Raw genomic sequence first — 13,086 nt, 5'->3', positions numbered from 1 at the left:
AACCATTTTTTTTTTTGCATAAAGGTTGAACATCATTATCATGTTATGACCAACTTAAGCAGCTCTCAACCATTTAAATAATATAAATCATAATATTTTTAATTGACCTCGAGTTAAGATGTTTATAATATTATTACAACAGTTACACAACTGAGTCGTAGGTTGTGAGCGCACACGGTTTGTAGAGGCAGCAGGTGGCGCTGGAGAGCTTCACGTCTACTACCGTTAACCGACGAAGAAGAAGACGCAGATCAGTGAGCTAGCAAGCTAGCATCCACAAAGTGCACGGTTAGACGGTCGTGAGCATCGACATGCTCCTCCAGACGGTCAGGCCGTGGCTGCTCCGCTGCAGGAGTCTACCTTTGGCCTGCTCGAGGTCTTACTACGCCGAGCAGGTCGCTTCCCTCGGGTCTCAGCCGGACAAACAGTCCTCTGAGTACCAGGTAGGTTAGCCCGCTGCTAACGTCAGCTAGCCGGACGTCACGACTGCTAATGTCAAAGTTAACTGTCCAACAGTTGCACAATAGACAGACAGGAGTAAACAAAACACACGCTAAGGTCAGCTAATGTTGACAAGCTAAAACTATAGTTTTATTTGTCTGTTTTGTGTTGTTTCCAATTCACGCGGAGGCTAATTCTAGCTAGTTTACTGGCTATAAGAGGTCAGAACCTTGAGCTGTTTTGCTCAGCCACAAGCTAGCCAGCCCATTCATTCATAAATTTAGTGCATAAATGATGTCAACATCTACTATAAACACTTTTATTTATTTAACTGTAACCCATGAAAAAGTAATCAGACGTTACTTATCACGAACACAACACATACATAACGTTTTCAGCCCAGGATAGGAGTACATGCAAACTGGGCTTACTGTTTTTTTTGTTTTTATTTTTCAATAATGTTGAAGGTTTAAATGCTTCCGTGTTAGGTCGAAGTTAAGCGTTACTAATGTTAATCACAAGCTGCATCAATGTAACTGCTGGTCAATGGTAGCGTCCACATTCATCCCCACCGAGGCAATACCAAAACATGCCACTGGATGGCGACACAGTCTCGTAGACTTTTAATATTTCCAGCTTGGAAAAATAGACATAAACAATACAAAGGTAAACATGCCTGTTGGGTGATGTTGTCCCACAATAAATCAGCGACTTTGCCATGTTCCTGACCGCGTCTCACTAGTTCCCTCTTGACAACTACAGCTGGGTGAGTGGCGGCGGGGTTATTAAACTGCTCCTTGACAAATAAGATAATCCTTTATTAGTGCCGCAGTGGGGAAATTGCAGGATTACAGCAGCATTGCACACAAGAGACACATAGTAAATGAAAAAATCAAGTAATATAAAACAGTAGCAATATTAAATTAAATATACAGACGGAATAAAAAGTATATAAAAGTTCTTAACTGTTTTTATATTGCACTAGATATGAGTGTAATTAAAGTGTTAGTGCTCTAAGAGCTGAAGTTACGTGACGAACAATCTGTGTGCTGCTCTTGTGTTTCAGGAGAACTATGAGCGAATGCAGGTCATTGTCGATGAGCTGAAAAGCCGGACGGAGAAGGTGAAACTGGGTGGGTGTGAGCGCCACGCGTGAATTCATCGTTTTGTGTTTTCATGCCGACTGCGTACATTTTTAGTCTCTTCGGTTCAGGCCGTCCAGGGGTTGAAAGACACCTTTTACTTCCCCTGATCTGTCTGCGTTCAAATTGATCCTGGTCCTCCTGTATATGTGTCGGTTTTAAAGCTCTCGCTGGTCAATGTTCAAACTGGAAGCAACACTTTGCTTTGATTGATAAAGGGTCAACAGAAACAAGAAGAAGCTCTTCCACATCTCATTTCTAGGTTTGTGGTTTGGGTTTACACGTTAGCATTGGGTGACACATGCTAATTCAAAGTGTTGCCAAGTAAACATTTCATGTTTTTACTTTTTTATTTATCCAGGTGGGGGAGAAAAAGCCAGGAGACTTCACACTTCTCGTGGGAAACTCCTGCCCAGAGAGCGCATCGACAGGCTGCTGGATCCAGGGTACACTATCCGCCTCTTCCATCTTTGACTAGAAAGTTCAATTTCCCCACTGTGTCCTGATCCTCCACACACACACACACACACACACACACACACACACACACACACCGAGAACAGGGAAAGGAGGCCAGCGTCGCTCAAAACGATGAACATCTCAAGTGTAAAGGGTTATTTTTAAAATGCCAGCATGATTGATGTAATGTGTATTTTTTTGCAGGAGCCCTTTCTTGGAGTTCTCTCAGTTTGCAGCGTATGAGCTGTACGGAAAAGAGGAAGTCCCTGCAGGCGGCATCCTTACCGGGATCGGGCGAGTTTCAGGGTAAGCGTCGTGAACGAGCGGATAAAATAAAGACCACTGTCTATTCTTCTTTTAAATGCATACTAAACACCCATTACTAGATGCAGAATATTCACATTTTAACGTCCACGGTAATTACAATTGGGTGTTAAATTCTTTATTCTGACTTTTTTGTGGGGATTTTTCCCTCAGGCGCACAGCCGATTTAATTTGGGTTCTTTTGTCTCTCGCAGGGTGGAGTGTGTCATCGTTGCTAACGATGCTACCGTCAAAGGCGGCACATACTTCCCGGTTACGGTGAAGAAGCACCTCCGGGCGCAAGAGATCGCCCAGCAGAACCACCTGCCCTGCATCTATTTGGGTGAGTTTTCAGCGTCGGTCCGATCGGTTCTCTCGGGATCGCCCGGCGAGTTCTATAAATTTGGCGCCAATATCCAGTTGGATTTGGAGGTCAAAGGTCAGGATCACTGGGACCTCGGGGGTCACGATGTCTCCGTAGAGCCTTGAGAGAATTTTCTTCGTATTTTTGGCACGGATATCTACTTGGACTCGAGGCTGCACTGATTTTTAGAATTGTGTGGTTTTAAAGGTCATGACTTAAGAGTTCCCTGTGCCAATTCATTTAAATAGTTTTACACAAATGTCTGAGATGATGGAAGCGATGGCAGTTTAGATGGATATGGACCCAGACTGCAGCATGAGGCTGTGATTCTAGTTCTTTACTTAAAGGAGTTTAGTCAAACAAGATCATTAAATACACACATTTGAAAGAGGAAAAAGAGAAGTAACTTCATAAAAGCAAGTGTTTTCTTTGTGATTTGTTAAAGTCAGTAAGATCAGCCTGGTCTGTGTCCTGGTGCATGCTGGGAGTCTCTCTCTGAGGTTTGCCAGACGTTGAATGTTAATCACGATGTTCTCCGCGTGCTTTATGTTCCCGACTCCCTCAGTGGACTCGGGAGGAGCCAATCTCCCCAGACAGGCCGACGTCTTTCCGGACAGAGATCACTTTGGTCGTATTTTCTACAACCAGGCCCGGCTGTCCTCGGAGGGAATCGCTCAGGTGCGTCTTCACACGCGGATCCTAAAACCCGCTGAAAGCGACTCGCACCGCCTCAAACTGGCCTGACGTCTCAAAGCTGTGTGTGTGTGTGTGTGTGGGGGGGTTGTGATATATCTATATATTTTAATACACTGCACTGCTGTAGGTTAGATGTCTTCTTATTTACTCGCTATTGTCTACTGAAGCGGAGGCATCCGTGTGTGTTTTTATTTTGAATAAGACAAAAAGAGTATTTATGTGAGTGGATGATGCGATGGGGCTGTAGAGGAGTCGGGTCTCGTCTCTCCAGCTTATAAACAGCTGAATATGTTCGTTTACCTCAATAAACTGAACGCATACATTACATACATTATTTGCATTTTTGCACTCTCCTATTGTTTGTTGTTGCTGTTATTTTATTTACACCTCACACACTTACTACTTACTAATACTGCACATACATTCTTGCACTCTTGCACTTCTACTGTTTAATTTAATTCCTAAATTAATACTCTGTTCTTCTTTCTTTCATCCAGCTATTTTATTGTTATTTTGATCTTTTATTTTTATTAGCATTATTATTGTATATATCTTATATATCTTTCATCCCTGTTGTTTTTATATCTTATCTTCTGTGTAAACGGCTGCTACTTGACACAAAATTTCCCCTTGGGGATTAATAAAGTATATATTCATTCATTCACTAGTTGGTGCTAATACTGTCTCTTCTAATGATTTAAATTTAATATATATATATATATATATATATATATATATATTATTCAAGGCGTCTCCTTCAGTGTCATCTCTCGTTTTCCTAGTTTTTCCCCCTTCTAGTTATATTTACTGACGCATTGACCACTAGATTGCTGTGTCGCTAAAGTCTGAATCCAGTTGCAAGAGCCCATCAAACCATGAGTTGTTCATGTTTCCACCTGTTCCTCCTTGCCTCTTCAGATAGCGGTCGTGATGGGCTCCTGCACGGCCGGGGGAGCGTACGTACCCGCCATGGCGGACGAGAGCATCATCGTGCGGAAGCAAGGAACCATTTTCCTGGGAGGACCTCCGCTGGTACGTCCTGCTTCTGCTGAAACACACAAGACGATCAGCTGGTGGTTCAGACGCCAGGCGTAGGGTTTAGTATCTCGCTCGTGTACTTTTGGGTGTATTGGTCTCATTGAAGCTGTGCAGTAGAGCAACCAGCTAGCGGACGTCTTCAGAGCTCTGCTGCTGTCTGGTGTCCGCTTTGCTTTTTTTGTTTGAGACTCTTTTTGTGTTCGCAGGTCAAAGCCGCCACCGGGGAAGAGGTTTCTGCTGAGGACCTCGGTGGAGCTGATCTGCACTGCAAGTAGGACATAACTGTGTGTGTGTGTTTTACTTATTATTTTATATACGTTTCTGCTTTTAGAACAGTGTTGTTCATCAACTTAAAAAGAATAGTGACTCTGTGGTCCAATCCTAAAATAGACCAACTGCTCCAAATGATGTAATGTCTAACAGATAATGAGTGAGTAAGTGTTGTTTTCCTTTAAAAGCAGCATAACGTTATGCACTTCACATGTAGATGAAAAGACACCGTACAGAATTATTTTGACTTCTTCTTCAGATATTTTCATCTTCTTTAAAATTCCTTTTCTTCTGAAAAGCTCCTTCACAATTCTTCGACCTTTTCTTTGAGTTTTCGGTCGTATTTCCGGCTCCTCCTCCAGCCCTTAAGTTAAAAAATATATCTAGCGCTCAAACAGTGCTACGCTATTATATAAATGCTCTGAATAATGAATGCATTTTGAACGAGCCAGCATAATAAATGCAGAAAAAATCCTTTTATTTGTTTTAAATATCCATGTTTGTTATTTATGAAAGAGCCTTTATGTCATTGTGAGATTTGAATCAGACTCCTTAGACCAGTAAAGGTATTGACATCAAAATATGGTGCTAAAAGTGTAAAGTTATTGTCAGCATTAATGTGTTCATCACTTTATAGTTGCAGCTGGTAAAGGCGGAGCTCATTTTAACTTCTTTATATAGTTAATGATTAGACTATATGCTGCTTTATAGTTTATTAGCTGATTTATATTTTGTACTAAATCTGCATCTGCTGCTAAGTAGCCGAACACAACACCTTTAAGCCATTGATGGTGTTTTAAATGTCTTGTTTTAAATGAGAATGTCATGTCTTCATGTTTTTACCTGTTACTGCTGTACTGACTGATGAGTCGCCATCTTCATTTCGTTGTATGTTTTTACAATGACAGTCAACTCCCTTAACTTAGCTAACTGGTAATTAATGTTAAATAATTGTAGTGAAAAACTTTCCCTCTGAGATTAAGCAGAGTACAAGTATAACGTTTCATAAAATGGAAATACTCAAGGACAAGTACTTTAACATTGTACGCAAGTAAAGTACTTAACTGTAGATTATGTAGCCAGTTTTTCTCGATAAAGTACAACTTATGTAATTGTGTCCTGATGACTGGAGTCTTGGTGATGAAGAATAAACACGCCGACGCTAACTCCTTGCTGGGATTTCATCGTTTGTTTTTCCCTGTCCGTCGTTCTCTTACCTCGTCGTTTTATAATCTAACAAAATGTGCAGAAACTAATTTCAGGTTACGGTTTAAAAAGCTTTTTTTTTTTTACTTTCCCGTGCTCCTCACCGTCGCTCCTGCGCTGTAATAACGCCACGGCGATGCATCGTTTTGCTTTATCTGACAGAAAATCTGGCGTGACGGACCACTACGCTCTGGACGACAACCACGCCATCCACCTGGCGAGGAAGGCGGTGAGGAACCTCAACTACAGGAAGAAGATCGAGGTCAGTCCGGCGCTGAGGATCGGTGACGATGGCCTGGTTTCTGCTTCCTGCTGACGTCTCTGTTCCTTCAGGTCACCGTCGAGGCGCCTGAAGCGCCGCTCTTCCCCGCAGACGAACTCTACGGCATCGTCGGAGATAACCTGAAACGCAACTTTGATGTCAGAGAGGTATTGGTCCAGTTTCCCGTACATCGTCTCGAAGGGGAGAGAAATCGTTTGCCTCTGTCGTCCCTCATAGCAAACACAACACAATGCAGACGGTGCAATACGACGTCATCCGTGGTGAGAAGAACACAAGACTTTGAATCTGTGAAGCATGGAATCGTATTAAAATGCTCACTTTAAAATCCGCTCTACTCGCCGCTCCCTGAGAACGCTTAAGTGGAAAAACATATCTGTTGAAATCAGCAGGCTGTTGTCCTGATTGGCTAAATAACGGAGCAGAGGGCGCGGCAACAGTTTGAATAACTCGCGTAATCAGACACGTATTATATTGTAATTTATTCCTATGCGTGCTCAGATTAATCACCGTGAGAGCGCCGCTGATGCGGAGGTTCCTTTCGGTTCCTTTGTGATGCGTTCAAGCTCCAAACCGTTAAAATGAGTACTGAGCCTTGAAGGTAAATTATAACGTTAACAAGATGTGTTCAAACGTAATCATGTAAAATGTAGATTTTGGTGAGAAAATTGGAAAAAATAATCCAGTTTATGTTTTAACTTTCCAACACAAACTCTGAGTAGCATGTAATTAATATATATATTATAATAAATAAATATAATCAAATGTATAAATACCCCGAAATAATGTTTAAATGAAATATGTTTTCATGTTACTGGAATTTAGTTTTTCATAATCTTTAGGCTCGTATCGAGGTAATTTAGATTACCAAAGTGTTAGATTTACCCAGGATTACTTGTAAACTAAGGTTAAACTAGGTTTAAAGTTTGGGGCAACTGGATTAAAAGACAAACCTGGTTTAAACCTAGTCTAAGAGTTAATCCTTGTTGGTAGAACCCAGCCTCTGTGGCTTAAATTTACCATTTTGGTCGAGCCAGTGGCCCTGCAGAGATTTTCCATTGATTTAAATTGATTTATTGTCGTGTTACCACCAGGAAACAAGATCGATAGAACATATACACACTCTGCACCCCTGAGTTCTACTTAATATTTATAAAAAACATAATTTAAAGCCGTCTTTAACGGGCTCAGAATGCTCCGTGAACAACATTTAGCCGTCGGGTCAGTCGATAGCGGACAGCCGGCGTCGATCTCTCTGTTCTCTCTCTTGCCAGATGTTCTCTTTGGTTTAGAGCCGTGTCTTTGATGCTCGACGCGCCCGTGGAGCAGGAATCACTGCTAACTGGAGAGCGGCAAGCCGTCTGTCGTGGAGAACAGTATTGGCAGTCCGTTTAGGAAACAAGATGAAGTGTTTGCTCCGTCTTCTACACGAGTTCTTCAAGGCCTTTCAACAAAAGGCTTCAGTTTAATCACTCATGTAAAACAAATATTTGAAACAAGGAGATGCTGCTAAACGTCAACCAAGAGTGGATTGTGACATGTAGTGTTCAATGTATATGTATCAGCAGCAACCTGTCAATCACCTTGTAGCCCCGCCCCTACAGCGTCCCCTGCTTTATGGTCTGTTTGACTCTGAATGACCATAATTTACTAAATGAATATCATGCTGTATTGAAGAAGACTTGAAGAGAGAGTGCAGCTTTAACACATGAACTTCTATACAACCAAAGGAGTCGCCCCCTGGTGGTCAGGAGTGAGAATGCAGCTTTGACGCATAGACTTCTATACAACCAGAGGAGTCGCCCCCTGGTGGTCAGGAGAGAGAATGCAGCTTTAACACATGAAGCATATACTTCTATACAACCAGAGGAGTCGCACCCTGGTGTTCAGGAGAGAGAATGCAGCTTTAACACATGAAGCATAGACTTCTATACAGCCAGAGGAGTCGCACCCTGGTGTTCAGGAGAGAGAATGCAGCTTTAACACATGAAGCATAGACTTCTATACAACCAGAGAAGTCGCCCCCTGGTGGTCAGGAGAGAGAATGCAGCTTTAACACATGAAGCATAGACTTCTATACAACCAGAGGAGTCGCCCCCTGGTGGTCAGGAGAGAGAATGCAGCTTTAACACATGAAGCATATACTTTTATACAACCAGAGGAGTCGCACCCTGGTGTTCAAGAGAGAGAATGCAGCTTTAACACATGAAGCATAGACTTCTATACAGCCAGAGGAGTCGCACCCTGGTGTTCAGGAGAGAGAATGCAGCTTTAACACATGAAGCATAGACTTCTATACAACCAGAGAAGTCGCCCCCTGGTGGTCAGGAGAGAGAATGCAGCTTTAACACATGAAGCATAGACTTCTATACAACCAAAGGAGTCGCCCCCTGGTGTTCAGGAGAGAATGCTGCTTTAACACATGAAGCATATACTTCTATACAACCAGAGGAGTCGCACCCTGGTGGTCAGGAGAGAGAATGCAGCTTTAACACATGACGCATAGACTTCTATACAGCCAGAGTAGTCGGCCCCTGGTGGTCAGGAGAGAGAATGCAGCTTTAACACATGAAGCATAGACTTCTATACAACCAGAGGAGTCACTCCCTGGTGGTCAGGAGAGAGAATGCAGCTTTAACACATGAAGCATATACTTCTATACAACCAGAGGAGTCGCACCCTGGTGGTCAGGAGAGAGAATGCAGGTTTTAAGACCCTTCTGCAGGAAACGTTGTGGACTTGTCATGGATGTCGTTTGTGTTTTCTGTCGCTGGTATTATTATATAGTACTCTGTACTCTGTGCTCTGATGTGAAATCCATTTCATCGCAGGTCATCGCCAGAATTGTAGACGGCAGTAAATTTGACGAGTTCAAGGCTTTCTATGGAGACACGCTTGTTACAGGTTTGTGAAATCAACTGTTGAATTAAATTCCTATTATCTTGTCGTTTTCCTCATGAACTTGACCAACCTTGAAGTGTCGCTCATGCACCCTTCTGCCTTCTTCTACCCGCTCAGGATTTTCCAGGATCTTCGGTTACCCCGTCGGAATCATCGGCAACAACGGAGTCTTGTTCTCGGAGTCCGCTAAGAAGGTAGATCTCTCTTTGTGCTCTCCAGAACGTCTCCGCCGTGTCATCAGAGGTGAATTGTCAGGAGGCAGTGTGTCGAGGACTTAAAGTTAACACACTGTGATTTGCCGCCCCCGACACTGAATACCAATACCTCTCCCTCTTCTTCTTCTTCTTCTCCGTGACCTTTCGCGTTCCTCTCTCACAATGCGCTCTCAGGTTGCCGTCTCTTGAGCTCTCGGCGTTGCAATAACGGCGCTGAGAAGCCGGGGCGAGAGCCAATCATCATTTTCATTCAATGTAATTCACAGAATTAGCGAGCCGGCCCTGAACTTTACACGGGTTTTATACAAGAATTATAAACTAATACGTTTTTCAAACACATTTTAAATTGGATTACAAGCGTGACCTGGGAAAAAAATGGAGGTTTCTTTGATTTTTTTTTTTTTTTTTTGTTTGTTTGTTTGTTATTGGTCTACATGTGAGCGTCGTGGATCTGATGTGTGTGACGGACACACGCATCAATACTGCATTTCTCACGACGTCGTCACTTAAGATGCCGCGGCGTCTGTGATGCTAACTGTTGAATTACTCCAAAAGCGTTTGTGCTTGTGGAGAGAGGCACCTGAGCAGGAAGCAGGCGGCGGCTCACGCCTCTGGTGCTCCTTTAGAATGAATAATCATCACGCAGTCGCTCCGGGTTCTTCTGGTGTGTGCATGTGTGCATGTGTGCATGCACACATGCACACATGCACACACACGCGCACAAACAGACACGCACAAACTGACACACGCACACAGACACACACGCACGCACACACTCGCACAAACAGACACACACACAGACACACACACACGCGCACAAACAGACACGCACAAACTGACACGCACACACACACTCGCACAAACTGACACACGCACACAGACACACACGCAGACACACACACACACTCGCACAAACAGACACACACAAGCACACACACACACACAAGCACACACACACGCACAAACAAACACAGGCGCACAAACAGACACACACACAGACACACACACACGCGCACAAACAGACACACGCAAGCACACACACACACACAAGCACACACACTCGCACAAACAGACACACACAGACACACACACGCGCACAAACAGACACGCACAAACTGACACGCACACACACGCGCACACACACTCGCACAAACAGACACGCACAAACTGACACACGCACAAAGACACACACGCAGACACGCACACACACACTCGCACAAACAGACACACGCGCACACACACACTCGCACAAACAGACACACACACACGCGCACAAACAGACACGCACAAACTGACACGCACATACACACGCGCACACACACTCGCACAAACAGACACGCACAAACTGACACACGCACACAGACACACACGCAGACACGCACACACACACTCGCACAAACAGACACACGCACAGACACACACACACACGCGCACAAACAGACACGCACAAACTGACACGCACACACACGCACACACACTCGCACAAACAGACACGCACAAACTGACACGCGCACACACACTCGCACAAACAGACATGCACAAACTGACACACGCACACAGACACACACGCAGACACGCACACACACACTCGCACAAACAGACACACACAAGCACACACACACAAGCACACACACACAAGCACACACACTCGCACAAACTGACGCACACACACGCGCACAAACAGACACACACGCAGACACGCACACACACACTCGCACAAACAGACACACACACAAACACACACACAAGCACACAGACACACACACACGCGCACAAACAGACACGCACACACAAACACACACACAAGCACAGACACACACTCGCACAAACAGACACGCACACACACACACAAACACACACACAAGCGCACACACACACGCGCGCACAAACAGACACGCACAAACTGACACACACGCACACACACTCGCACAAACAGACACACAAACACACACAAGCACACACACAGACACACACGCGCACAAACAGACACGCACAAACTGACACAGACGCACACACTCGCACAAACAGACACACACGCACGCGCACAAACAGACACACACGCACACACTCGCACAAACAGACACACACACACGTGCACAAACTGACACACACACAAACTGACACACACACACACTCGCACAAACAGACACACACACAAACACACACAAGCACAGACACACGCGCACAAACTGACACACACGCGCACACACACTCGCACAAACACACACGCGCACAAACAGACACGCACAAACTGACACGCACACACACACTCGCACAAACAGACACGCACAAACTGACACACGCACACAGACACACACGCAGACACGCACACACACTCGCACAAACAGACACGCACAAACTGACACACGCACACAGACACACACGCAGACACGCACACACACACACACACACTCGCACAAACAGACACACACAAGCGCACACACACACACACACACAAGCACGCACACACGCACAAACAGACACACGTGCACACACACACTCGCACAAACAGACACACACACAGACACACACACACGCGCACAAACAGACACGCACAAACAGACACGCACAAACTGACACGCACACACACACTCGCACAAACAGACACGCACAAACTGACACACGCACACAGACACACACGCAGACACACACACACACTCGCACAAACAGACACACACGCAGACACGCACACACACACACACTCGCACAAACAGACACACACAAGCACACACACAGACACACACACGCGCACAAACAGACACGCACAAACTGACACGCGCACACACACTCGCACAAACAGACACGCACAAACTGACACACGCACACAGACACACACGCAGACACGCACACACACACACACGCACAAACAGACACACAAGCACACACACACAAGCACACACACGCGCACAAACAGACACGCACAAACAGACACACACAAGCACACACACACAAGCACACACACTCGCACAAACTGACGCACACACACGCGCACAAACAGACACGCACAAACTGACACACACGCAGACACGCACACACACTCGCACAAACAGACACACACACAAACACACACACAAGCACACAGACACACACACACGCGCACAAACAGACACGCACAAACTGACACACACGCACACACACACTCGCACAAACAGACACACACACACAAACACACACACAAGCACAGACACACACTCGCACAAACAGACACGCACAAACTGGCAGACACGCACACACACACTCGCACACAGACACACACAAACACACACACAAGCGCACACACACACGCGCGCACAAACAGACACGCACAAACTGACACACACACTCGCACAAACAGACACACAAACACACACAAGCACACACACAGACACACACGCGCACAAACAGACACGCACAAACTGACACACACAAACTGACACACACACAAACAGACGCACACACTCGCACAAACAGACACACACACACGCACGCGCACAAACAGACACACACGCACACACTCGCACAAACAGACACACACGCACACACTCGCACAAACAGACACACACACACGTGCACAAACTGACACACACAAACTGACACACACACAAACTGACACACACACGCACAAACAGACACACACACGCACAAACAGACACACACACGCACAAACTGACACACACACGCACAAACAGACACACACACAAACTGACACACACACGCACAAACAGACACACACACAAACTGACACACACACGCACAAACAGACACACACACGCACAAACAGACACACACACG

At 45.2% G+C, this 13,086-nt stretch overlaps 1 protein-coding gene across 1 annotated transcript in view; it reads left to right on the top strand.

The window, feature by feature from the left end:
- Nucleotides 1–241: 241 nt before the first annotated feature.
- The window catches only part of mccc2 (methylcrotonyl-CoA carboxylase subunit 2), an 18,947-nt gene continuing 6,102 nt past the window's right edge, over nucleotides 242–13,086 (top strand). The window contains exons 1-12 of the mRNA XM_079222045.1: nucleotides 242–443; nucleotides 1,508–1,574; nucleotides 1,945–2,029; nucleotides 2,247–2,348; nucleotides 2,561–2,688; nucleotides 3,275–3,387; nucleotides 4,324–4,437; nucleotides 4,650–4,714; nucleotides 6,082–6,181; nucleotides 6,253–6,348; nucleotides 9,031–9,103; nucleotides 9,218–9,294. Of these exons, the coding sequence (XP_079078171.1) occupies nucleotides 312–443; nucleotides 1,508–1,574; nucleotides 1,945–2,029; nucleotides 2,247–2,348; nucleotides 2,561–2,688; nucleotides 3,275–3,387; nucleotides 4,324–4,437; nucleotides 4,650–4,714; nucleotides 6,082–6,181; nucleotides 6,253–6,348; nucleotides 9,031–9,103; nucleotides 9,218–9,294 (1,152 nt within the window). The 5' untranslated portion in view covers nucleotides 242–311. The remainder of the gene's footprint in view (nucleotides 444–1,507; nucleotides 1,575–1,944; nucleotides 2,030–2,246; nucleotides 2,349–2,560; nucleotides 2,689–3,274; nucleotides 3,388–4,323; nucleotides 4,438–4,649; nucleotides 4,715–6,081; nucleotides 6,182–6,252; nucleotides 6,349–9,030; nucleotides 9,104–9,217; nucleotides 9,295–13,086) is intronic.

The sequence above is a fragment of the Taurulus bubalis genome (genome assembly GCF_910589615.1).
Source record: "Taurulus bubalis genome assembly, chromosome: 8".
Classification (NCBI taxonomy): domain Eukaryota; kingdom Metazoa; phylum Chordata; class Actinopteri; order Perciformes; family Cottidae; genus Taurulus; species Taurulus bubalis.
The sequence above is the reverse complement of the archived record's forward strand: the minus strand, read 5'-3'. Positions and strand labels throughout refer to the sequence as shown.